The sequence below is a fragment of the Choristoneura fumiferana genome, chromosome 3 (assembly GCF_025370935.1).
Source record: "Choristoneura fumiferana chromosome 3, NRCan_CFum_1, whole genome shotgun sequence".
Classification (NCBI taxonomy): domain Eukaryota; kingdom Metazoa; phylum Arthropoda; class Insecta; order Lepidoptera; family Tortricidae; genus Choristoneura; species Choristoneura fumiferana.
Genome location: NC_133474.1, coordinates 3331423 through 3359358, shown reverse-complemented (window position 1 = coordinate 3359358; position 27936 = coordinate 3331423). Strand labels below are relative to the sequence as shown.

Here is a 27936-nt window from a genome sequence, read left to right as displayed (position 1 = left end):
ATTTATTGATTAGTGTTAACTGGCGGTTAGATGTGATGCTGTCTCTATTTGTTTTGTTCGAATAGACGGAGACGGCATCACATTTAACCGTCGGTTAACGCTAATCAATGGATGGTGAAACAGCCCTTAAATGTTTAGTGAATATAATTCAGTCCCGTAATTCAGGAGACATCAGACTTTGTTACAAAAATGTTTGCAATTTATATTATTAGCACGCTTAGGAGATGAGCCATGAAGGAATTAAGTATTGCCTTATAATATAACCAACAAAAAGTTGGAAAGCCCTGACTTTGTCACTTCAAAGTTCAATATCTCAAAAACGGCTAAACCGCTTTTGATGAAACATGTCTAAGAACCATCGCTAGAAAGAAAACATGATTTCAAATCGGTCCGCCCGTTTAAGAGCTACGGTGCCACAGACAGACAGACAACATAGCGGTCAAATTTCAAGTGCGAGTCGGACTGGCGCGTAGAGGGTTCCACCAGCTGCGCCATTCCTTCCGCTCCGTTACCATAACAACCTGACAACGTGAATCGCACACGCCACTCGTTAGTTGTTTTCGTACCTACTATTTTCTCAGTATACATTTCGCGGCAATCGCGGCACAACCTGATGGCAAAGTCTTGGTATGCGCGGCACACCGATTGAAAACGGCTGCCAGTGTAAGCTTCCATCCAACTAACCTCTTCAGCGAACTCCACGGCGTCCACAGCGTGCTGGGTCCGCTCGGCGAGCGCGCGTCGCTGGTGGTCGGCGCGCGCGCGGTGCCGGGAGCGCGCCCGCGCCGCCGCCGTCGCCAAAGACCGCACGTGCGCCTCCACGGCTTGCTTGTACTGCTCGCCCCAGGTTAGGACCTCGGATTCTACGCGGGCGGCTTGAGTCTGGTTGAAAATTAGGAGTTAGAGTAGCGACTACTAGCGCCATCTAGTGAATAAATATAGAAACTCCAACCCAATCCTACATCGCGCCAAAGTTTCTCAACTCGGAGGCGCTCTTTCTTAGGACTTGTCCCCTGGCCTGGCATGATATCGCCTGGAGAGAGATCTCTCTATTGGAGCCTCCGCCCTGAGCTCGTGATCGTGGATTATATCATCATGGATGGATTGTCATTAGCGTTTGGTCCGCTTGATCGCTATGCTTGATCGTTTACATTAGTTTGACAGGTCGCGCTCACCAACCGGGCTGGCGTAAGCGTCCCTGTAAAACTACTCTAAACTCGAGCCTGCGGTTAGGGTACCTACAGAATATTTCTTGGTGTTAAAAAGTTTCTACATGAAATCTTAATTTAAATACTATCTAAATACAACAATAATTAACAGCACCAAAATGGATGCCACTCAGCAAATGCCGATGTCTGAATTTCTTCAATCATAGCGCTGGTTCAGGGCAACCAAGGGTAGGTACCTATAGGGTAGGGTAGTACAGTACAGGGTACTCACATCAACCTGTTGCGTTTGCAAGTTGAGCATCCTGACGGCTCGGTCGACGTTGTCGGGCACGAGCCGTGCGCGGTCGCAGGCGTCCCGCAGCAGCCGCGCGCGCTCCGCCGCCGCCCGCGCCGCGCTCGCCAGCGCGTGCCCCGAGTGGGAGATTATGCTGCAGTCGCGGCAGATCACCTAAAAACAAATGTAGCTATATCAAAATCGAAACGTTTATGCTGTAAGTAGCGCGCAATGGGGCCTTGTTTTTAACCCCCGACGCAAAAAGAGGGGTGTTATAAGTTTGGCCGCTATGTGTGTCTGTCTGTGGCACCGTAGCTGGTGGCCGATTTGAATGCGGTTTTATTATTTGAAATCATACATGACGCACTTCTAGATTGAAAGAGCATGAACTCAAAATAATAGATACAGCATTTTAAGTCTTTTTGAAATGAAATGGACATTAATCTACCTACATTTATTTTGAGTTGATATCGCTTTAGATCTGATGTGCGATGTCACTTTTTAGGGTTTCGTAGCCAAAATGGCAAAAACCCTTTAAGTTTGATGCCAATATCCATCTGTCTGTCTTTGGCATCGTAGCTAGCAAACGGATAGATCGATTTCGACGTAGTTTTTTTACGTGAAAGTTAATTTCCTTGCGTGATTTTTAGGTGTGTGTGATATTGTCAGGGGTTTTCACTTTTCTAAGTTAGTAAGGTTAGGTTATTGTTGTTGTTAACTTTTATTTCTTTTCACACCTCTCCTTCAGAAAAGTAACTTTTCCTCCCTGACGAGAGGGAGCAAAGTGCAACTTTTCTGTTCAAGGCTTTTCTTAGTGCTTTATTGCAAAAGCCATTTTTTGAAGTTGATAATTGCAAAGCCACGCCATTTTCTGCTCGGTGTGAAGAGTTGTATGAGCCACTCGGGAGCAAAATTATTTTCATCTTGGGCGTTAACTCTTGAATCCCTCATTACGCTCAGGATTCTACTTTAGAATCCCGCGCTACGCTCAGGATTCTATTGTAAAATCCTTCGCTACATTCTGGATTCAATGTACGCCCTCGACGTAAATACACCATTTTGCTTCCTTGTAACACAAATAATTATTTATTGCTTCTGTTGTATACTTTGTCTGTTTTCTTAAACCTGTAAGCTATAAGCTTTACCTGCTGGCACGTAGCACAGTACACGCAGAGGTCGGCGTGGTGCTGGCTGCACAGCTGCGAGGGTGACTCCAGGGGCACGAGCGAGTGGCGCGCGGTGGTCTTCTGCCTGCCGTGGTTCTCGCCGCAGCCTTCGCAGACGCTCACTAGACACTGGTCGCAGCGGTTCTGCGCCTGGATTTGTTTCATCAGGTTTAGCACGAAGTGCGACTAAATGCGAGCGATTTTAGCGTGCCGTCCCTCTTCAGAGTATCGCTTGCGAATGAGACGGTGCACTATGTTTAATCGCAGTGCGTGCTAGTCCTAAGGCTCTTAAGTCTGAAACCGCAAAACATGAAGACATGGAGTGGAGTCATAATACCACCAGCGAGTCATCCCAGTAGCAATGTAAAGCAAATCTCGTTCTGGTAACCCTAAAAATCAGTACAGCAAGCAAAACCAATTTAATATTCAAAAGACACTATGTCCTTCCGCACTGGGTCCGCGTTGGATCTACTGCCCAAGCCCTCTCATTCTTAGAGGAGACCTGTGCCCAGGAGTGGGACGTATATAGGCTGGGATGATGATAATGATGATAACTATGTCCTTGCTTTTGTTTAGTTGCTTTTACCTCCCGACGCAAAAAGAGGAGTGTTATAAGTTTGACCGCTATGTGTGTCTGTCTGTGGCACCATAGCTCTTAAACGGGTGCACCGATTTGAATGCGGTTTTTTATTTGTAAGCAGGTTTTCTAGCGATGGTTCTTAGACATGTTATTAGTTTTTAAGTTTGATTTGAAACAAGAGATGGGGCGTGCAGTCGGGAAAAATCCATTGGACGATTGAGAAGGAAGAGCCCAGACAGTGCAGAGCCCAGACTTGTGCTGGCTAAAAACCCGGCTGCACGTCCTCAGCTTTCTGGAGCTTACACGGGGAGGGGAAGGCTGGAAGGGTTTCCTATCTGCCTACAGAAACGTGACTAATAAGGTTGAGCACGCACTGAGATTTCAAACGAGCTTTGCGGTGAGGGAAACATCGTGAGGAAATCTGCACAAACCTGCGAAGTAATTCAATGGTGCGTGTGAAGTTCCCAATCCACACTGGGCCCGCGTGGGAACTACGGCCCAAGCCCTCTTGTTCTGAGAGGAGGCCTGTGCCCAGCAGTGGGACGTATATAGGCTGGGATGATGATGATGATGACGCACTGAGATTAAACGATGTAGGTACATACCTATATGCAGGTAGAGTTTTTAGACATTCGTAGTACTTGTTATAGCCTAAATTAAATAAAGATATTGTGACTTTGAACAAAATAGCTGTCGAAAAAAGCCATAAAAAAACAAATCCGGGTTAAATTGTACAACGTACGTACCCACGTATAGGTAGAGTCACAAGTAGAGTCATTCACGATGACGCGTGCCGTGGTTCTTATTACCATGGCATTAATGTCTAATTTTGACAAAATCACGCGTCTTCGTAGATGACACTAGGTAAAACGTAACAATTTGAACACACAAAGACTACAAAAATAACTCACAACGAATATACTCGTAAGTATTCTTTCAAAGTATCCACGCTATTTAAATACAACAGGTTAAATGTAGCGTATCGTAACAAATGTGGGGTTTTCGGTAATTGCTTGTATCGGAATCGAAGCGAAATGATGTGCATGAGTTGATACATGTGTAGGATTTCTTAAAATAGGTATACATTTTACGGTACCATCAGCCAAATAAGTGGTCTATCAATTTTTAAACAAGTTACTATCAAATGAATATGTCGCTAAAGTCGAACTTTCAAGTTGGCAGACACGTATATTGGCTTATTGTTTTATAACGTGCAAACGATTATTAACTTTAGGGCGGTAGACCACATATTTGGCTGATGGTACCTACTTACCCGACCGCCCGAAGAAGGGTTATTTTTACAGATAAATAGGCTTGCATTTGACCACAATCACGCCTGATTAGCGAAGGTGTGGACTAAAGTGCTCCACGCTTGCGTAAATGCCTATTCATCCTAGATTTGAAGACGGCCATTTGAAACTCGAAAATCGAATTCCGTATCGCACAGTCCCTTTCACTCGCGTATTAGATGACATAGGTAAGTGTCAACAGGACGGAAACATACGAAGTTCGAGTTTTACTCTTCGTAGTTTAGGGCCAAGGTACGCATAAGCTGGCAGAGCCTTCCACTCCTGCCCTTTACTATTCCGTAGTGATTGGCTACAACAGACATTCACAAGGCAGATGTTTTGCCTTGGGACCGAAGTCCGAAGCGAGATCGTCAGAAATTTATTTATTTATTTTGTATTTATTTGTCCGAGTTCCGAGTTGAGAAACTTCGACGGCTCGATGTAGGATTTGGGTTGGAGTTTCTATATTTGCTCACTAGATGGTGCTAGGAGTCGCTACAACATTAACACAGTGCCAAGTTCTGTCAGATCTACTTTTTATTGGATTCTTAAAACCAGGTGTGTTCTTATGGCCGTTCAGTTTTGCGGGATTGTGTTTTTAGGATTATGTTCTCTATCCATCGCTGAGCTGTGATGCTCGCCGCACAGTTGCCAGCATCCAGTTCGCAGCCTGACGATTCGTCACATTTATAGACATTGGTATTTCTTAGACAATCCCAATCAGCATATGCTGATCAAAAAAGCTTCGTCTGTTCAATAACACGGCAAAAGATATAAGCTGATTCTACGTCGATAGATATTGGAGGTAACCCAGTGGGAACCGAATGAGGGTTTCTATTGACAGGTGAAATATCGCTAGATGGCGTTAATGTATGTATGTATGGAAACTCTTTATTATACAAAAGAAAAGAAACAAAAACCAATTGACAAACTTTGAGATACTTGGAGCAATCAGTTGGGAACTGATAAAAAGTGAGTTTAAGAGTCGAAAATTGTGGAAGCTACAATAAAATGCTTTAAAGAATATAATCCATACTATCCATACTAATATAATATTATAAATGCGAAAGTAACTCTGTCTGTCTGTCTGTCTGTCTGTCTGTCTGTTACGCTTTCACGCCTAAACCGCTGAACCGATTTTGATGAAATTTGGTACAGAGATAGAATAGACCCTGGGAAAGAACATAGGCTATTTTTTATCGCGAAAAAGAGGCTTTCAGGGGTTGAAATAGGGGATGAAAGTTTATATGGTGGAAGTTCGTAGCTATCGAAGATAAAACCATGAAACTTGGCATTTAGGCACTTAATAAGAAATAATTCTATATTTTTTTGAGATTTTTTAAAAAATCGACCTGTGAGGGGATGAAATAGGGGATGAAAGTAGGGGACGCAAGGTCGTCATTATTGAAGATAAATCGATGAATCTTTATTAAACTTGCCATTTCGGCACGTGAAAAGAGATAAATAGATATTTGTTAGCACGTTTTTTTTAATTCTTCCTGTGAGGGGGTGAAATAGGGGATGAAAGTTTATATGGAAGATCGTCATTGTCGAAGATAAATCGATGGTTCTTTATGAAACTTGGTATTTGGGCACGTGATAAGAGATAAATACATATTTGTTCGCGCGTTTTTAAAAATTCTTCCTATGAGGGGTGAAATAGGGGATGAAACTTTATATGGAAGATCATCATTGTCGAAGATAAATCGATGGTTCTGTATGAAACTTGGCATTGGGCTACTTATAAAAAATAAATAGATATTTGTTTAAGCGTTTTTGAAAATGTTACCTGCGAGGGGATGTTAGCAGAGGGGATGGTACAGTGTTAGCAGAGCCTTTTAAGCTCATAAGCAAAATGTACGCAATGTGGGGTCATTTTAGATGGCTTATTCACATAGACAGTCAGAAATGAAAAATTATGATTTTCAGATTTTTCTTATTTATTGTGCTATAAGAGCTACCTTTATGCAAAATTCCAAGTTTCTAGGACAGCCGGAAGTACCTACCCTATAACTTTTACTGTTGAGGCAATTTGTATGGAAACACCTTTTTAACGACTGTAGCTTTTGATTGCTTTGACTTAGAGGTGTGATTTTTTCACAGCTTTCGGGACTATTGACCTGAGTTTAGGGTTTTAATTTCAACTCGATATATACCTTACTCCGCGCGTTTACGAGATAAAGGGTCTTGACAGACAGACGGACGGACGGACAGCAAAGTAATCCTACAAGGGTTCCATTTTTTCCTTTTAAGGTACGGAACCCTAAAAAACATTTGATCTGGCGCTTTTCAAATTTCGACCTATTTACTTGAAAATATGGGGATGAAAGTTCTTAAAGGAATTCCAAAAAAGTTAATATGTATAAGTATATTTATCGGAAATATGCGTAGCTATGCTTAATAAAAATGCCTTGACTTACAATAAAGGACGTACCTAAGGTGTCAATAGTTCACTATGAAGAATTAGTCCTTTTGTGTTGGCAGGGTAGAATACACGTCGTATTGCTAAAATATGGCTACCCGCAAAATATTTATGTTTTACCAAAGGACATCGGATGGATGGATGTATGGAAGAACAAAAAAAAATAGTTTATATTTGTAGCAATGTACTAAAATAGGTTATTTTTGCTAAACCGTAGAAGTTTCTATGTACTATTATTGGCAGAATAGGTATCCTATATAAATTAAATACTTCCCAAAATTACTATTTCAAGCGGACGAAGTCGCGGGCAGAAGCTAGTATATAAATATATCATGGGACACTTGACACCAATTGACCTAGTCCCAAACTAAGCAAAGCTTGTATGTAACTATGGATACTAGGCAACGGAAAACATACACATATATAGATAAATACATACTTAAATACATATTAAACATCCAAGATCCGAGAGCAAACATTCTCTCGTATTAAATAGTATAAGTGTCAGAGGGACCGCATGACACGAACTTGGAGTTTCGAGTTTCGTAGTAGCCCTGCTGGCTTTGCTGTTTCCGTACCTTATTGTCACTGTTACACAAGTCACAGAGGACGCTGGACCGACCCTCGCCAGCCATCTTCCTTAGCAGCACATAGTTGAGGGGCAGAGCTGATATCCCTCCCAGGGGAAGGGGGGTCTCTTGTGCGCATGTCGGGCAGATTATGAGCTGCACGCTCTTGCCAGATATCTGTAAGTATTATAAGTATTTAGGTGTAAAATAAAGTTTTTTTTTTAATTACAAGCTTTTATTTAACATGCAATGTCAAGGAAATTAAATCACGTCCTAGGGTGGAACCTTTGTGCTACTCAGTGCTACTAATCTACTAATGTCATATTGACATTCTATATCTGCTAAAGAAATCATGACGAAATTGATTAGGAAAAGGTTCTACCCTGGCACGTGATTTAATTTCTTCGACTTATTATGACGTACGGTACGGGTCAAATCTTTCAAGTTTGACCTACCTACTTCTTGGTCAGATAAGGGTCAGATTGACTTGAAATTTGATATACTTATCTAAATCTGGTAAGTAGTGATCCGACATCCTGGCGATCCGACCAGCATCGTCTCCGTAGGTGAGAACTCAACGGTTATTTGGCGTTGACTTGGAATTTGTATGTATGTATGTAAACTCTTTATTGTCCAAAAGAAAAGAAACAAAATACAAATGACAAAATTTGAGATACTTGTACAAAGGCGGACTTACCCCTTTAAGGGATCTCTACCAATCAACCTTTGAGTGGATGAAAGGAGCAATCAGTTGGGGACCGATAAAAAGTGAGTCGAAAATTGTGAAAGCTACAATACAATGCTTTCAAGATATAACAAATAAGTAATTAACTAATAATAACGAATATACTACGAGATTAAGGGGTTGTTTCACCATTCATTGATTAGTGTTAACTGACGGTTAAATGTGATGCTGTCTCTATTTGTTTTGTTCGAATAGTTAACACTAATCAATGGATGGTGAAACAGCCCCTAAAAAAAAATTAAACTACTATACCTATATGTATTATTATATATACATAACCATATATATATAAATTAGAATATAAAACAAAGGAATGTACTTTAATATTATTTTTTATTTATTTATTTATTCTTTATTTTGTTTTAGAATTTGGTACGTAAATGTAGTTTGGATGTCAATGCAATTACAGTCAGCAAAAAAGCTTGTATTAGAAATGTCATTTTTATCAAAAAAAAATTGTTACTGATATTGTGTCTTGTAATATTGTTTTGTGATATCTCTATCACCTACCCCATTCAATACATAGTCTTTCTTCTCTGAGTGTCTCTATTTACAGCTGCCTTAGAATTACTAGTCAAATACTCTTGAGTAGACAATCAATTTATACCCACTTTTCTGGTGAATATCCCGTACTTCCTCTTCTGGTCCCAGCTGGTGTCGGAGCTAGAGTGTCGGAGGTCGCTCTCGTACCCCGACCCTGCCGATCCCGAGGACTCGCCAGGGTCCAAGAGGATGGAACCTGGGTATGGTGGAACTGATCAGTGAAACTGGAGCCGTTATGAGAGGTGCGCATTGTGGAACCTTTTACCCAGAAGTATAGCTGGTGTGGCCTGTAATATGAGCAAATAATTAAAACATAGATCATACTCCTCAAACTGAACAACATTAGTTCAGCGACTTTTAAATGTTTGTAGCGTGACAGGCGACGTCAGTTGTGTTCTAGGATGGCGTACATTGATAGCGTTATTTAATTTGTATGAAAAAAGGAAATTTCAAAGACTCCATTATTTTTAAAAGTCGCTGAACTAATGTTGTTCAGTTTGACGAGGACGATCTATGTTTTAATTTTTTGCTCGTATTACAGGCCACACCCGGTATAATATGAAAGAATATGAATACAGTTATTTGTCAAAATTCGACACAAATAACACTAAAACATAAAACAACAGGACAACCTTACATAATCGTAAATGGTAAAAAGGAAGAAAGAAAATACATATTGATAAAACTACGAACCCCCCCCCCCCCTCCCTCATCCCGCATATACGTCTATGAAAAAAACTAAAAGGAAGAAAATAAGTCTAATGGTCTAGAACTCTGTCAAGAAGCTCATTTAAGGTTCTACAGTCGGGACCCATTACCTACTAAGTTTTTTTGGGCTGGTTACGATTTGAATGGGTCCTTTAGTTTTTAAGGCAGTCGGATTTTTTAAATTTAATGTTTTTTATTTTATACTTTTTTGATATTTCTGTGAAAATAGTAGATTAAAAGTATTATAACCCATATATATTTAGAATGGGCTAATTATTAGTTTTCATTTGATACCCATATTGTTACAATACAAAACATTTTTTTTCATTCCTCCGCCATATTTTTTTTCGCAGACGCCATATTGAAATTTTATATAGCCTATGTCACTCCGACAGTTATGACAAATCCAATGATACCTCATATGTTAAAATCCGTCTAGCCGTTTAGGCTGCGGCGAGGACCAAAGAAATGGACATACATACCCACATACATACATACATACATACGCTCGAAAAACATAACCCTCCTTTGGGTAGTCGGGTAAAAACAGAGGTTTTTATTCTAGAAAATTGCGTAAAGTCGCGTATACTTCGCACTCCCAGACCAACACCGCATCAACTCAAAATAATACACCATTTTAATTTAGCCCTAAATCAAATTTCTGGAAGGTCTAAGTTAAAATGGTGTATTATTTTGAGTTGATGCAGTGTTTGTCTGGGATTGCGACTTGTACGCGTAGCCGCGCGTAGTCGCGTTGCGTTGCGTATACTCGCTGGAAAGCGCTATAACAATTTTTTTTTTGCAGACGAAGTCGCGGGCACAGCTAGTGTTGCATAAAATCGTAACGAACGACTTCCGATTCCTGAGTCAGCTGGCAACGTCGTCGTATTCGGAACACGGCTGACCTTGAGTGAATCATTAGCTAATAATAATCAGGTCGAGAATAGTCGGCGATGTGTCATTACGGTGAAATGTCCGATTACAATGAATGACGGTATTTGGTAAATACAGGAATACCTAATATATGAATCTCTTAATATATTATTATACAGGGTGTCCCACGGCTATGTCACATTAAGGGAAAGCTCAGATAGAGAAAGTACCTATCTTAAATATTTTACTAAACGAACACTTCATTTTGAATTCAAATACTGCATTCAAAGATTTTTTTAAATAAGTTTTTTTTTAATAAGTACGTAGTCGAAGAAAGGCTAAATATTTCCCAAATGTCCCGTGTTCTGGAACGTACGGCAATCTTACAGGGTCGTGACCACCTCCGCTTCTAGAAGCTCTGCCACTGAATGAAGTGTAAACTGCACTGCCAAGGTGTAAGCAACACGAGTATATCTACGGTACCTCAGAACTATTACCGACTCTCTCACACCGGAACATAGCTAATGTGTCCTATAAATAGCCGCTGCCACCCGTATGACAACGCAAACAAATGCGTCCACAGTAAAATTAGATAAACAAACAGATCCATTTCTCTTGTTTATATCAAGTTGCGTTAATCAAAAACGTACATTACTGCGTGCAGTCGGCGGCAATAGTAATGGCATGGAGTAGGGGTCCAAGTTAATGTGAAATAAAATTTATGTGCCGGCTTTGAAAACGAATAATATTAATGCATACAACTAATCGAACGTAATCTTGTTATGCGTACTATTATTACGCATTACAGCAATTAAGTGTACCTATATAAAGTAAAAAAGAAAAACTCTATATCCTCGTGTATACAGCAATTGACAAGATTTCATTTTTTTAACACCTGTAAATTACTACAGGAATCGAAAGAGTTTTGCCTCCTGAACATGGGAAAATATTTATTATAATTGATTTCTCCATATTTAAAAAAGTACAAAAAAATGAAAAAATATGGCTGAATTTTCCAACACTACGACAGAATAGATATGTTTCCTTTGCCATTTTCACCAGAATAAGGAGCCGTCATAATTTTGACAACGTCTCTATGCAGCGTCTACGTCAGATTTACGTGATTTTTTTTAAGAGACTAGACAAACGTAATGGATCTATTGTGTCGTAGTTTTGGAGTTATGCCCTTTGAGAATAAGCACATCTTAAAAAAAATGTAATAAATTAATTTTTAGTTGTAGCGAAATTTTAAAATAATCAGCGTTTTTCTCTTTCCAAACAGAATACAGAGAACGAATCAAATTATAGTCTTAGAAATATGAAATCTTGTCAATTAAATGTAGGTACCTATAATGCTAGTGATGTACGTCTAGGTCTAAGGACTAAGTACATGCGTTAAAGAAAGTTGGGACTCAGGAGGATGAAGTTGAAAAGCAAAGTACGACATGCCATCCTACCAGTACGCGTTTTTCATAAGTAGGTACGAGTACTAATGGCACAGAGCAGTAATGCGAGTACGTACCTACATACCTGTTAAGGCAATGGTTTCCGTACTTTTGTTATATTTTAATCGAATTTGTAAAATGAGACTAAATTATAATTAGTTGAAAATACAAACTGAAATATAGATGCACAGAAAAACCAGAAAAGTAAGACATCTAAAATAAGATAAGATTTCTGTGCATCTATATTTCAGTTTGTATTTACAATTTAGGTTTTACGGGATGACCGTAAAAGTAAAAAATTTGGAATTGAAATAAAAAATACAAAAAAGATACCAAAAAACAATCTTAATATAATTAGTTGACTAAAGAATATATTGTATAACTTTATAAAAATAATATTTGTAACGCTCTATCATTTAGAATTAACTCTTTTTCTGTAAAATTATTGCGAGATTTTATTAGTTACCCGTCTATTAACTTTATTTGATTTCTGTTTTTTTTTAATTCCCCCAAGATAGAGAGCAACCTAATTTTTATACTCCTACGGAAACGCGGCCACGGGATAAAGCTAGTTGTTTATAATTCACAAACTTTTCTTGAAGCTGTCTGTCAACAGCTTGAAATAATAACTGAATACGAAGAATCTATAAAAGTGCATTGTTATTTTAAGCGTTTCTTTAACTCCACTCACATCTTCAAAGGAGCATAACACAAATAAACGTTCAGCCTGTGTTTGTCTGTTTTATATCATTATGATAAGTCATACAGCTCATTTATTTTAAGTCCATTTAGATGGTGCACTAACTGATTGAAAAGCACTTGTGTTGCAGAATTAAATTGCATGTTTTATGCGAGTCGATGTCTAGATAGTGGATGTCTTTACACAGTAGTGGCTTTAGGGTAGGGCGCGGTGGGGCAACCGCCCAGGGAGCTGGACTTAAAGGGGCGCCTGAAGCCTATACCTTCTAGAAAATTCCCAAAGTTTGGGGTTGCCGTGGAAATCTCACCCAGGGCGCTGGAAGTGCTAAAACCGGCACTGTCTTTACATGTCTCTAGCTAGAGACTACCTATGAGTACAGTGCGATCTGCAATACTATAAAGGCCGCCCGGCTGCACCATTTCAAAACCTAGTAAGTCTCAAAAACTCAATTTTGCGATTTTTGCTTTAAACGTGGTTTCTAGCAAGTGCCTACAAGATACAAAAACATTTAGAGGCCTATCTCGCTCAACTTCAGAGATACGAGTACTCCAAAACCTAGTAAGTGCAGAAAAAAACTGGCTTGACCATTTCAAAACCTAGTATGGCACAAAACCATTTCAAAAACCTAGTATGGGACATGCACTTACTAGGTTTTGAAAAAGTCAGAGAGACTTACTAGGTTTTGATATGGTCAAACGAGTTTAATTGTAACTTTTTGGAAAGTAGTATGTGTTTGTTAGTTGAAGTTACTAGTTTTTGTAAGTCAAATGTTATAGGTACGTTGTTCTTTATTCATTTTGACGCGTTGTTGGCAGCACTGTGCTCCCGCGCTAACTTCATGCTATTGCGCTGGAGCTGTTCGAACTCATTTAAACGCGCAGTTGCCAGCCAAGATTGAGTTTGTATGCACGTGTAACGTTAAAATTTTGCTAAAACGTAGCGTAATTTGGCTAATAAATGAATGAAATAAGGCAATCGCACCAAGCGTATAGTGAACAACGCTTTGAATTTAGACAACAACCATTTTGTGTAAGCACGTGTAAGTAAATGTATATAATACTAGCTTTCGCCCGCGTGGAATCCGGTTACCGCGCGCTGTTCCCTCGGGAACTGTGCATTTTTCCGGGATAAAAAGAAGCCTATGTCACTCTCTGGCCCATAAACTATCTCTATGCCTGAAATCAAGTCGATCCGTCGCTCCGTTTCGACGTGAAAGACGGACAAACATACCAACAAACACACAAACATACAAACACACATGTTTTGCAAAATGTTTGGATATTTAATTATGTATTACGCTTCATACAGTAAGATTATTTCTACTTTAATACTCGGGACGTCTCAGTTTTAACCGTAAATGTTCGTGTTTTTCATAGGATACTTATTTAAAAACCCAGAATTTAATCACATAAAATACCCAAACCTATTTCATGTAATTAATAACAACACCTCTGCCTAAGTACCTATTGCACTTCAGATCTCTCTCGATGTAGGTATGCCGAGAATTGCCGAGTGCCAAATCGGAAGTAATCATACTGTATTATTATTGAGCGTGGGAGTATGTGTCTCATGGTTTTATTGAGCTTGAGCATTTGTGTTATGTTTTATGTCTGTGCGATTTAGCATTTCATGTTATTTCGGTATTAGTTTTTGCTATTTTATGTTATTTTTTCATCTCATTAATAACGACTAACGTTCAAAATACTACCTCGTCGCTTATTTGCTCATCTTTGCTTCTACTAATAGAACCATCTTGCTATTATGATATATATACTTCCGCAAGAAAATTAAAGTGAGCCCCCTATTCCTTCTCCAGAAATGTTTCCAGAAGAAAATGAAAGTCAACCTGTTGTTTCCGCTCCTGAATCCGCTTCTAAACTAGTACCACTGATACCCCATTCCCGAAAAAATATTTGGATCAATCTCCCATTCAGTAATCAATAATAGTAATGGTAATTATGGTAATTAATAGGTAGTTGGATAATATAAAGTAAAAAAATTAAGACTTGGTGCCGTAATTTTTATTTTTTATAATAAATTATTGTAATGAACAACTACTTAGCTGACTGTTTTTTTTATTTAAATTGAAGAGTATTAAAACTTATGATTTTTAGTCTTTTTAGCCTCTAGATCATGACAAAGTGACAACACATACTGGGTTTTGAAATTGATCGGTTCACTATAAGTTTTTATTTGAGTTTAATTTCAAAACCTAGTATGGCACATAAAACATGCAATATAGGAAATTAAGTGCATATATATATACCTGGATATTCGGCTTAATCTAATAAACCGAGAAAGTATCACTTTTGGAACGAATATTGCAAAATTTCGTACGGCTGAGACAAAACATGTTTTTTCTCTCTCCTGTAAAATTAGCTTAATGTCCCTTATGTTTTGAAATGGTGCAGCCGCGCCATATAGACAGGTACACTCGGAATTCCGATTCGGACTATGGACCTATCACATACAAACAGTAGTTTTGGGGGCGTTCAAGTAATACGTACTTAACGCAATTTTTGGAGATTTTTTTATTGAATCTAAAATCGACGGATTACGCTAGCTCTCATACTTTATGACTTCTCCATTTGGATTGATCACCCTGTATATTATTGTATTTGCATATCCATAAAATTGTGTGTCGTTTGACCAAACGCAAATGACGTTGAGCTGGACTAAATCACAAATTTTAATCCCGCGGAATACACGCTAAGACCTCAGGTCTGGAAATATTGATGAATATATGACTTATCTACTTGAACAGTATATGTAGTGGCGCTCGACCAATCAATGCTACTGTACTGATACCGGCGGTGAAGAATACGTACCTATGTAGCCGCTAATCTTATTGCGGACAGGAAGCTAGGTCGCTGTTCGTAGGGCTTCACCGACGACCTCTTTGCGGCATGTAATTTTCGTCGGCAAGAGGACAAAGTACGTGCCGTGCTCTACAATAGGACAGACTCTAAAAAGACAGGGCTAATAATTTTCGCCCTAAACACCAGCAGATGTTCCTGCATTCCGACTTCAGACTGGAGGGTGTGGTTTTCCGTTGCTTTAGGAAAAAGTAAATCCCTAATTGTATGCCTTTTTGTGTTTTTTGTATGTATAGCAAAATTTTACAGCGCATTGGTTTTTTTAGTGTAATGCTGTTATTTATTATTGATAAATAAATAACTCTTCCCGTCAACGCTGGCCCCGGGGGTAGAGCAAGAGGGGCGGTCGCTTTAGGCGCCAGATGACGATGGGCTGCTTTCCAGTTTCCAGTGCAAAATAAAATTATGATGGCGCTCAAATCAGTGTAGATAATTCTGCTCTATACCGGGTGTGGCCCGTAATATGAGCAAATAATTAAAGCATAGATCATACTTGTCAAACTGAACTACATTAGTTCAGCGACTTTTAAAAATAATTAGTTTTTTTTAATTTTTATTACACTTAAGTTTATTCGAAGAAGCAATGTAAAGCAAAATGCTTGATGTTTGTACTCGTAGCATGACAGGCGACGTCAGTTGTGTTCTAGGATGGCGTACATTGATAGCGTTATTTAATTTGTATGAAAAAAGGAAATTTCAAAGACTCCATTATTTTTAAAAGTCGCTGAACTAATGTTGGTCAGTTTGACGAGGACGATCTACGTTTTAATTTTTTGCTCGTATTACAGGCCACACCCGGTATACTTGCTCTATACCTTAATCGAGCGACGGCTACATCTGGCGCTGCTTTCCATGTGTCGTAAAAGATGACTAAGTTACTTGATGTGAGAGTGGGCAGAGCACTTTATTGCCAACTACGCACTTCAGACAGGTTCACAGGTGTGGAGGGTAAAGGTCACAGCTCAATAGACCCACCCGGCACCCGACCAGTACCACCTCGACTTTCGGCGTCCACTCGTTGTCGACGCGGACGGCGCGTTGACAACGAGTGGACCTCGCGTGGTCCACGAATATCCTAGTAGTCACTATGGCGGCGAGCAGCGGGCTATCACCGAGTGGTCCACTCGCCGTCCGCGCGTGGCAACCTCACGAGTGAGACGATCCGGTGACGCTACGGAGTTGATGTTTGAGCGCTTACCCATACAAATCCACATGAAGAATAGTAACCGCTCGAGGCGAGGCGGTGCTGGTCGGGTGCCGGGTCGCTGTAACCACTAGAAAGTCACACACACAGGTCCACACCTTCATGACGACCGATCCTAATCTGATGACAAACTCTGTTAAGAGTATAGCGATTTTAAAAAGAACAATTGATATTGGTAAAAGAATTGTTTACAGGTAGAAAAAAAAGGGGGGGGGGGTCCTCATACAAACAACGTAGTGTTTTTGTTCTATCTCCATAACGTTTAAACACTAATCTGACACTCAGAACGATACATAATAAACTGAAAATAATACAAATTGTTATAATAAACTTTGTAATTTGTCTGTTAGTGGCTGTAAATTACGAAGAGTTTTTCTTATAATTTAGAGATATACGGAACCCTCCATGCGCTATTAACATTTACGTGTAAACATCAACAAAATTGCCAGTCAACGTTCGAACTGGTTTAATTATCACAGAGATGAGTGCCAACAAAAACACACGAAAAGTCAATGATAAGTATGTACACTCAAGTGCTTAGTTATCCATTAAAACACTTCACTGCTTTCACTGGACTCTCAACGATCGTCGTATTTGTATACACGAAGCTCGTAATTATTTAATAGCTTTTCCAGATGCTCTTAAGCGGCTATTGGTCACTAGGGCGCTATAAGCATCTTTTATTAACATTATGAATCTACCAGTGTAAGAAGAACTATTGGACAGATACTATCTGAGGGTTGAACTACGGAGCAGCCATTATGAAAGGTGTCATAATAATTTGGCTGTAGTTATGCAGACTTAACAATTCGTTTTTAATGATTCGGTTTTGAGCAATAGCTTGTCTACGTTTTGTTGATGAAATTTTTGAATTTGTTCATACATCTATGTGTCGGCGGCCGATCGTAAAATCCGCCAGATCACGAAATTCCTAGGCATATCGTGAAATGGCGCCATTTCATGATATGCCTAAAAGTTGGCCAGGCTGATCACGATGTGCCTGAGAAACAATACACGGCAGGTCGATTAGAGCAACGCATTCGTCGATATTCCTAGCTCTATACCGGGCGCATCGTCATACTTATGCCGAAAAAAAGAATAATATTAGGTACGACGAGCGAAGCTGCCGCGGCAGCGGCCAGCGAAGTGACGGTGCCGATATCGGCGTTTCATGATATGCCTAGGAATTTCATGATCTGCCTAAACGTCACTAGTCAAATCGTTAAACGGTAAGTTTTGAACGATACGGCGGATGTCCCTTAACCAATTCATGAAATGACGCCTTTCACGATATGCCCGCAGGAATTTCGTGATCTGGCGGATTTCACGATCGGCCCTAATTGCACTAATTCGTACCTATGTTTTTTTTTATTCGACTGGATGGAAAACGAGCAAGTGGGTCTCCTGATGGTAAGAGATCACCACCGCCCATAAACATCTGCAACACCAGGGGTATTACAGATGCGTTGCCAACCTAGAGGCCTAAGATGGGATACCTCAAGTGCCAGTACATTAGAAAGCAGGTCTCACGAACTTTTATAGAACCCGCATATAGTTAGTAAGTTAACTTAATTTTTAGAGTAGGTACCCTTCTTGTGTAATATGCATTATATACCTACCTAATTGTTGGCAATAAACGCATTTTCTTTCTTTCTTTCTTTCTTTTCAGTAATTTCACCGGCTGTCTTACTGTCCACGCCGAAACACAACAATGCAATCACTGCTGCTTCACGTCTGGATTAGCATTGCACAAGGTCCTACCACCTGCAAAATTGTTGATATAACTACCAACTTAACTTGTTTATCCTGTCCGATTTTTAGTATAGCCAAAACTAAAATGAAATTTGGAATAAGGTTCCAAACTAACAATGGAATTTTCAAAACCCCCGTGAGATAGGGAACTAGTCATTATTTCTTGTTTTATGGCAATGATGCCAAGTGCTTCATTGTATCGCTCGCTTCGCTAGTTATAATATAAATGTTAACAAACGTGGAATCGAAATTCCATTTGAGTGAAATCAGGACTTTAATTGGCCTTTCCATCTCGTCAGTCTTTTAAATAAAATGTGTAATTACCGAGGCTTTTATTTAGGCAGTTCCATTGCTTTATCTCATGCCATTTACATTCTTCGTTCCCATAATCTTTCTCTTTACCCTATGAACCTCGTTAGCCTATGAACATGTCCGCCTCTACTTTTTGTTGCAGTCCCTTCAGGCATCGCGTGAAAAAGCTGTAGCGACATAGCCGTCAGCTCCACTGTTTTATCTCATGCCACTTGCGTTCCTTCCCATAATTAAGCTCTTACCTCCATCGACTTCGCTCCACACCTCCGCCTGCCCTAGCTGATTTAATCCCTGCAGGCAGCGCGTGCGGAAGTTGTGCAGACAGGCTAGCAGACGGGCTCCGCCAACTCCTTGCGGCACAGTCGGCAGTTCCACTGTTTTATCTCATGCCACTTGCGTTTTTTCCCATATTTAAGCTCTTACCTCCATCGACTTCGCTCCACACCTCTGCCTCCCCTTCCTGATGTAATCCCTGCAGGCAGCGCGTGCAGAAGCTGTGCAGACAGGCCAGCAGACGGGGCTCGGCCAACTCCTTGCGGCACAGTCGGCAGTTCCACTGCTTTATCTCATGCCGCTTGCGTTCCTAAAGAAAACAAGTTCATGTATTATGGAGGTAACTTAATCACCTACCAGGGTTTGTGCTACTAATATTATGTTGACAACCCATATATGTGTCAAAGAAATCATAGCAAATTTCATTATGACAAGGCACCACCCTGGTTGGCGTGATTGAGTTTTCTCGGCTGTACGAAGACCGACAAACTATCGTTAAGTTTCATTCACTAATCCGCTGTAGTTCATCGCTGTAAGTTCATCGACCAGCCAGCGCAGTCTGTCTGTCATGCCTAGCAGTTTAATATGCCTGAGCCTCCTACATAGCTGCAATATCTACGCAAGCTGCGCTCGCGTTCTTTCTTCGAAAAGTGAAAAACTGGGATATTCGTATACAATCTAGTAATCCTAACGTTTGAACCAATCAAGTTTAATTGCTTCAACTAATTATTGTCTATTACAAATATATAGTCAAAAAAACTTGAAGGAAAATATTACTATTTAGCCCTATGGATTACCATAGGGCTAAATGGCTATTGGCATTAGCCAATATAAAGATTTAAAAAAAAATCACAAAATAAAATAAAACGAAAAAACAAAATTAAAGCGATGCGCTACCACAGAAAATAGTTACCTAATCGTTTTTCTCTTCGTAAGCCAACGTTCTAAGCGTTATGTTGGTGTTTGCTGGCCTACCACTGTCGGTTAACATAACAGCGTTCTTAATTTAAAAAAAACTGGCCAAGAGCGTGTCGGACACGCCCAAAATAGGGTCAATTAAGTAATATTTTTCTAAATCACCCCCACTTTACGTCTATGGGAGGTACCATATATAAAAAATTTTTTTTTTATTGTACATACCATTTTGTCGGCATAATTAACATATTATATCCGTGCAAAATTACAGCTTTCTAGCATTGATAGTCCCTGAGCAAAGCCGCGGACAGACAGACAGACATGGCGAAACTATAAGGGTTCCGTTTTTGCCATTTTGGCTCCGGAACCCTAATATGTTTATATAAGTTCACGTACCTTAACTTCTATGACTTCTTCATAAGCCGAGGTCCGCGGTGCAATGCTGGTGCTGGCTGGCCGCCGGAGCGGACTGTTGCCCGCACTGATTGACGATTGATCGAAGGATTTACGTTTATCTTTTTTTCTAGTGAAACTGCCGAAAATGTAAAGAATGCGGTCCACTTCCATTTTAGCCCTACTTAAGACTTCGAAACAATCTAGACACTGTGTTTTAAAAACCAACGTTAAAAAGTTTTGAACCAAGTTGACAAATACGTAGGAAAAAGTGAGGCACACGGTTAAACCCACAAATGTTAAAACATAGCGACAGTATTTTTTTTTTGTTTTTACTTATCATAAAGTTGTATTTTTTTAAGACGCAAAAATAACAAAATTTTTAATGACTACATTTTGTAGAGAATTTGTATTTTGTTTTATTTAAGTTGGAATGAAATTATTCGAAGTAGGTACACTTATTTAACCGTTGTTAAATAACTTTTTATTGTTCAATTAGTATATTTTCATAAAAATAGCTCATGGTTACGTGTGCGTGCTAGCTAGCAGCGCGTTTTAAGTATACTGAATGAACCGGCGTGCCTCTAACTATTCGACGACGACTGCTTTGTTTTTATCGACTTTGATTTATGCAGTAGGTACCTACGTGTGATACGGATTTGAAATTGTTGGTAAAATTTCGTGAATTTCAATTAGCAAAAGTTTAAAATATCATGTTTTATGAATATAGTTTTCTGCTACAGACGGCATGTTATAAATTCTTTCGAAGGACCTACCTTAACAATATTTTAAACTGTGTGTAATGTAAACCCATACCTATAGGAGGCACCCGAAATCGAATTCACATTTTTATCCCTCAATTATTTATTTTCGTCTTCTATTTTGGAAAAAAATCTTATAGGTATGTTGCTTTTTTTTGTTTTTTTTTTTGTTGTTTAACTCGGCTTCCTCCGAGCGGCTGAATTTAGTCTGGGCTAGCAAGTAAATACCTAAGTAAGGCTCTACAAGTATATAATGTATGGATTTAGGAACTATCAAATAATCCTACATCTAACCTTGCCTCAACCTAAGTAGATAGATTCACAGTTTGCTTTGGTGATGTAAGTTTGTATGCTTTATTAAAGTGAAATAAGGACCATTTCCAGTTCAGAAATGAAAAAGAAACGTAATAACCTCATTGTTTTCTGCTAAACGGATGGCATAAAAGTCGGATACAATCTCAACTCAAAAAGATAGTAAGGATGAAATATTTAACTAGTCATCTGAAATTGTAAATTATGCGCTATTTTTGTCGCGATCGTCCGCCCCTGTCATTCCTCATTTCCTTGACAATTTGAGGGGTGTTTTAAGACAAATGTCACGCAGAGTTTTTGTCTAAAACCAAAAAGGTAAGTACGTAGACATTATTCAATCAAAGAACGATACTCTCTACTGTTTACGCAAAAGTAATGTTTTTTTTAAATACTTTAGTACTCTCCATTTTATGTAATATTTGTTACTCAGTAGATCTTGACTAAAAAAAAGCTGAAAATAGTCTCAAGCTGTTAGGTACTCGTTTTTAGGGTTCCGTAGTAGGTAAACTAGGAACCTTTATAGTTTCGCCATGTCTGTCCGTGGCTATGCTCAGAGACCGTTTGTACTAGAAAGCTGTAATTTAGCATGATTATACATATCAGTCACGCTGACAGTGGTAAAATAAAAAACAATAAAAAAAAACTTAGGGTAGGTACCTCCCAGAGACGTGAAGTGGGGTGGGAGTGATTTTTTTTCTCGACTAACCCTGTAGTGTGGGGTATCATTAGATAGGTATTTTAAAAACCATTGAGGGGTTGCCTTAATTATTACTCGATTCAGTGATGTGTTTGCGAAATATTCAACTTTAAAGTGCAAATTTTCATTAAAGTCGAGCGTCCCCCGCCCCCTCTAAAATTTATAATGTTGGGTGGAAAAATTTGAAAACGTTCAGCATGGTAAGTAGTAAGTATATCAAATTTACAAGGAAAATTATAACGGATAAGATTGCTTGAGAATTAGTAGTAGCAAATAGCAGCCTATAAGGTATAAAATATACGTAAACTTGGAATATTCCGTACACAATACGAAATCCTTAGAAAAATATTACTTATTTTTTTGTAATGGCTACGGAACCCTATCTTGGGCGTGTCCGACACGCTCTTGGCCGGTTATTAGTTTGCATTGTTGTTACAATTTATTATTACCTTTAGTGAGCTATCATACAATTATTGTAAGTCATAAGGTTATACGTTATTTCTTATGTGTTTGTAAAAACTGATGGAGAACTACCTTCTCCACAAGAATCTAAAGAATTTAAGCAGGTAAGATTATCTAAGGCATAAAGGCAACGTGAGATAAAATAATCGTATACTAAAGTCAAAGACGAAAGGAGTTCTGTTATAGTTACTTTAACTTCTGATAATTAATTAATCAAAACTATAGAAATCTGAGCCAATTATACCACCACCAACAAGGAGGAGGAGGAGTTATATTCAAATATATATTATCACATTACAACCAACAAGAAAGGTCTGATTTTAATTTTAATTTCTGTCAATAACCGTTTAAAATGATTCCACGCTGCGTACATTATGCTTTGCCGGTTTATTACAAGCTTTTATTTAGTAGGTAGAGGTGTTACTTTTAAGTTAGATTGTGAAAACTGCCTAGACTCCCAACCATTGCAATGTCTAAATGTCCAATAGCATCAACATGTTTACAAAGTCCGTGGCTGTTCCCGGTTGCATATGAATTCATTTCCTTATGCAATTTGCTTGCAATTGAACTGCACGTGCAAACTGCAACGCAGATGTATAAAATGCTATAAAATTAAGGAAATGCGTAATGAAAGCTCCGATGTTGCTTTAGATCTATTTGAATTGATTTCAGGAGGTTCAGGCAGGAGGATAATCTAACATCAAAAAGTTTGTAATTTTAGAGACGAATAATCGATGTTAGAGATCGATTATTGACATGAACACTTATTTAAATTTAATATATTTGAGTGAATAATATAATTATAAGTATATTATTATTAATTGCGAACTTTCAACGGCCTTAGTTATGGGTAGTTACTGCAAGATGACCTGTAGGTATGTAGAGCAGATATTTGTATGAAAAAAAAACACGATTATCGATTATATAAGATCTTTTATACTGTGGTGGTGGATCGGAAGTGAATTTAGTAAATTTATCAATATGTCTTACGAGAGTTTAAGTAATATTCGTTTTGTTTATCTATTTGTTTCATAAATTGTTGAATTATAATGGAAGCAACCGCTAAACTCAACACCAAAATTTACCAATGGAAAGACATCACGCACACAATAAAACTAAAAATAAATTCCCGTCAACATTATTAATAGCTTTGTAAATATTAAGATGTAATTCTTTTGTTGTGATAAATAGAGCGCGGGTTGCTCAGTTGACCCAAATCGCGATGCGCGATGGCGGCCGGAAGGATTTGGCGGGAAAACGAATGTCAGTGCTATTTTTTCGCGCGCGGGCGCGTTCGGCGGTAGTCGCTTCAAAACTGAATTTCGAACGCTAGATGATTTACCTTATAACGAATTATTTGTGGACAGCAGTATTATATCGATACCTTGGGGCTCAAAGGGCGTAAAGCACAAAACACAGCGTTTCAGGAGAAGCAAAAACTTGGAGAAAATAAATAAAAAAATATATACTTAGTTTTGTTGTTTCTAATGTTACATAAAAGTCTTCTATTGACGAAGAGCTTAGAATTTCTTGTAGTTTAGATACGTGCGCTATACGCCCTGGTGAAAACACAAGGATTAAATCAGATGTACTTTAAGACTTAGTAAACTTGGCTTATTTTGGTTCACAAGGGTGTAAAGATAACATTATCACAAATTTTGCTTTCAATGGGTCATATAGGAAAGTTCAACTTCTTATGGCAATAAATTAGGCCGTTTCAAAGAGTAAAAAAATCGTATTACTCCATACTTTTGATTATATTAGGCTGCGGTCTTTAAAAATCAAAATAAACGGTGAAATATTTGATGGTCGTAAAGGACACTTGAATAAATTACAGCTTTAACGCCGTATGTCTTAAAGTTTTTTCGAGGCAATAAAAGGAGTGTAAAAATATGGGTCGCTTTAATACCGGTGTTTTTTAACATACTTTGTACTTACTGCCTTGATGATTATACAAAGTATTTTTTGTTCTTTATATCCAAATTTTTTAAAATAATTGTGTTTAGGGACTAAAACAGCACAGGTCGTAAAAGACATTTTTGAACGAATTTCCTTGCTTGTTTTCCATATAAATGGATCGATAGAGAAAGAAAACTGTATAAGATGCCATAGAGAGTGCCATTACGCCCAAATGTCCTTTACGCCCTTTGAGCCCCAAGGTATCGATATGTGCAATTTAGTTTTATGTTTTTGTTGTTCGTCATTGAATAAATACAATAATAATTAAAACCACAGAAGGTAGAATTAGTACAAATAGAAAAAAAATTGTGATTTACCTCAGCGGGAGGCATAATCGTCTAGAGCATAAAAGTCACTCTTCATCACACTTGCTCGTAAACAGTGTCGTAACATGCAGGCTATAACTTGGTTGCAACCCCCTAAATAAAACCCAAGGCCCTTTTTAGGGTTTCGCAGTTAACTAAGAACCCTTATAGTTTTGCCATGTCTGTCCGTCTGTTTGTCTGTCTGTCCGCGGCTAAGCTCAGAGACCGTTAGCACTAGAAAGCTATAATTTGGCATGAATATATATCACTCACGTTGACAGTGGTAAAATAAAAAAAGTAAAAACATTTTTTTAGGGTACCTCCCATAGATTTTCTCGTCGGTTGCCAAGACGATTATTCGATTCAGTGATCCGTTTGCGAAATATTCAACTTTAAAGTGAAAATTTTCATTAAAATCGAGCGGTGAAAAAAATTGAAAAAATTCAGGACGGTAGTAAGTATCTACCTATTTATTACCTAGGTATATCAAATTATTAAGGAAATTATAACAGCTAAGATTGCTTGAGAATTATTAGTAGGTATAGTTTAAGAGTAAATAGCAGCCTAAGTATAAAATATACCTAAATTTGGAAGATTCCGTACACAATACGAAATCCTTAAAAAATGTACTTGATTTTTTCGTAATGGCTACGGAACCCTATGTTGGGCGTGTTCGACACTCTCTTGGCCTAAGGGCGTTAATGAATTCGATGTCCAGCAGTAAGTACACATAGCCAGCACGAGCACAAGCAGCAAGGTACCTTGCCGAGTGACGGGGGGCAAGGGAGGCTACTACAATGTACTCTATGGAGGCTACGCTGGGTTTGCTCCCGAGCTACGTCAATTCAATACAAATAACCTACACTTAAATACAATTTTATACATTTACTCACAAATGTGATGATACAAAATAACAAAATATAAATAATGATAAACAGTGCGTGTCGTGAAATTACTGGCACTTGAGGTATCCCATCTAAGGCCTCTAGGTGGCAAAAATATCGCAAGAGCGGTAATGGCATTACGAACATCGACTCATTTAAAGCCCTCAGCCTTCGACTTCGGGCTTCTTCTACCTAGTCTCTCATTCGTAATTCTCTATTTACAGCCTTTAAGGCACAAAATTCTATTATGTCACCTAGATCCACCATATATACATATATATATATATTATTTCTTTTTTTCTTTAAAATGTTACTAGGCACGCGTCCACCGCCCGCCGTGACGGCTTGATTATTTGTTCGCACGGAACTGCGGTGCCGGAGCATAACCGTAATTAATTGATTTGTTATTTGTATTATAAAAGCGTGGCTGATGTTGAAATACAAAAAATTGGATTGGGTCAGCTATTTAAGTAATATTGTTAAATACCTAATTAAATTCCTTTGGATGACCTACGTCATATTCTTGGTTATTCATTTTCGAAGTAGGTCACGTTATAGGTAAGTCATTTTCTTGGTAGGTCATGTTCTAGAAAGGTCATTTTCCGAGTAGGTCATGATCTAGTTAAGTCATTTTCTGAGTAGGTCATGATCTAGGTAAGTCATTTTCTATGAGGTCATGATCAAGTTAAGTCATTTTCTGAGTAGGTCATGATCTAGTTAAGTCATTTTCTGAGTAGGTCATTATATAGTTATTTAGTTACCAGTTTGTGCTCAGTGGTGTAGCTAGGTGGACAAGGGCCCCGGTGCATAGAGAAATAATTGGGCCCACCCCCTCTTTCCACGTACATAGCTTGAACTTATATTGGCCTTCAAAATTATAAATAGGAATAAGGATACAGTGAGTTGAACTTATCCCCTCGAGCCTGCTCACAAGATTTTTTTTTTCTCATTTTCTTTTATACTTCTCTCTTTTCAAAGCTTAAGTTAGAGGGCCCCTTTAGCTCCGGAGCCCTGGTGCACTGCACCACTGGCCCTACGATAGCTTCGCCACTGTGTGCTGCCAGTGATGTCATGACAGTATGGCTCTGAGACGTGGTCCTTGACTGTTGGTGTCTTCTCGGAAAAATTGTCACGCGACGCAATTTCCTGCCTCGCACAGCAAAACTCTGGAATCTGCGGTATTCCCGGACCGATATGAACTTCAAGTTTTCAAGAAAAGAGCGTACTCCTAAAAGGCCAGCAACGCACTTGTGACTCTGGTGTTGCAGGTGTCCATGGGCGACGGTAAATCATCATCCCAGCCTATATACGTCCCACTGCTGGGCCTCCTCTCAGAATGGGAGAGAGGATTGGGAACTTCGCACACACCATTGAATTGCTTCGAAGGTTTGAGCAGGTTTCCTCACGATGTTTTCCTTCAGCGTAAAGCTCGTGATAAATTTCAAATGTAATTTCATCGCACATGAATTTCGAAAAACTCAGGTGTGAGCCGGGGTTTGAATCCACTATCTGCTTGATAGGCCATAGGTCAAACCACCTCGGCAAGCTATAGAGAGAGCTATGTTCGGAGTTTTTTTCGCGATAGAATCCAGAATACGGAAATTCGCCGAATGTAAGAACTAAAGTCACACATAGCTCGAAGGATAAGTTCTTGTTGTTCTCGAAGAACAGACTGATGGTATCGCGAGAGTTGCGGGCAACCGGTGGATGCAAATGGCGAGTTGTCGTTTATTGTGGCGTTCTATGGGGCCTTTGTTTAACAGTAGACGTCTTCTAGCTGATGGTGATGAAATTAAGATGTTTTGGGACTTGATTGAGGTGCTTTGAAGACTTTGATTTGAACTATTTTTATAGTGGATTCAATCTTGAGCAATGCTCACATTATTGGAGGTTGCTTGAAGGAGATCGCTCTGTAGCAATAAAGCCCCGTACCGTACTTAAACTTTCTTAAACCCTGAAATAAAGGTGCTAATTTTAATCAAGTAAGTATTTCTTTAACTTTTAGGCCATTATTTTATGGCCATCAATCAATTAATATTGAACTCATAATATGCAATTATGCAATCAACTCTGATTGACTTTCATAGGTACTCAGTCGAATGAATGCTGCTGTTGAAAAGAAGTATTTTTAAACCCTGGGCTTATTCTGATATTTCTGTTGTGCGTGAGCGTGCAAACTTGTCCGTAGTTAATACTACGTGAAAAACGCCTTAAAGCTTTTTATTAATGTTGCCTACTTCGAGAAAAAAGTCTAAGTTATTAAATTTACTAGCTTTTGCCCGCGACTTCGTCCGCGTGGAATAATAACTTTGGGAAGTATTTAATTTATTTAGGATACCTATTCTGCC

The 27936-nt window shown here is 38.9% G+C and overlaps 1 protein-coding gene and 1 long non-coding RNA gene across 4 annotated transcripts in view; one reads left to right on the top strand and one right to left on the bottom strand.

Annotated features, from left to right (window-relative positions):
• LOC141426382 (E3 ubiquitin-protein ligase TRIM45) overlaps positions 1-23741 on the bottom strand; it is a 29250-nt gene extending 5509 nt beyond the window's left edge. The window contains exons 1-8 of one of the 3 annotated variants that reach the window (XM_074085247.1): positions 23526-23741; positions 20212-20418; positions 19051-19210; positions 8826-8953; positions 7479-7646; positions 2589-2759; positions 1441-1617; positions 685-882 (exon numbers count right to left, since the gene is read on the bottom strand). In XM_074085247.1, the coding sequence (XP_073941348.1) occupies positions 685-882; positions 1441-1617; positions 2589-2759; positions 7479-7646; positions 8826-8953; positions 19051-19210; positions 20212-20382 (1173 nt within the window). In that variant the 5' untranslated portion in view covers positions 20383-20418; positions 23526-23741. Of the gene's footprint in view, positions 1-684; positions 883-1440; positions 1618-2588; positions 2760-7478; positions 7647-8825; positions 8954-19050; positions 19211-20211; positions 21103-23525 lie in introns of those variants that run through there. The other 2 variants (XM_074085248.1, XM_074085246.1) reach the window with 2 other exon arrangements.
• Positions 12959-14341, top strand: LOC141426173 (uncharacterized). The gene is made up of 2 exons (XR_012451202.1): positions 12959-13512; positions 14300-14341. It is a non-coding gene; the product is annotated as an uncharacterized lncRNA (long non-coding RNA).
• Positions 23742-27936: the final 4195 nt, after the last annotated feature.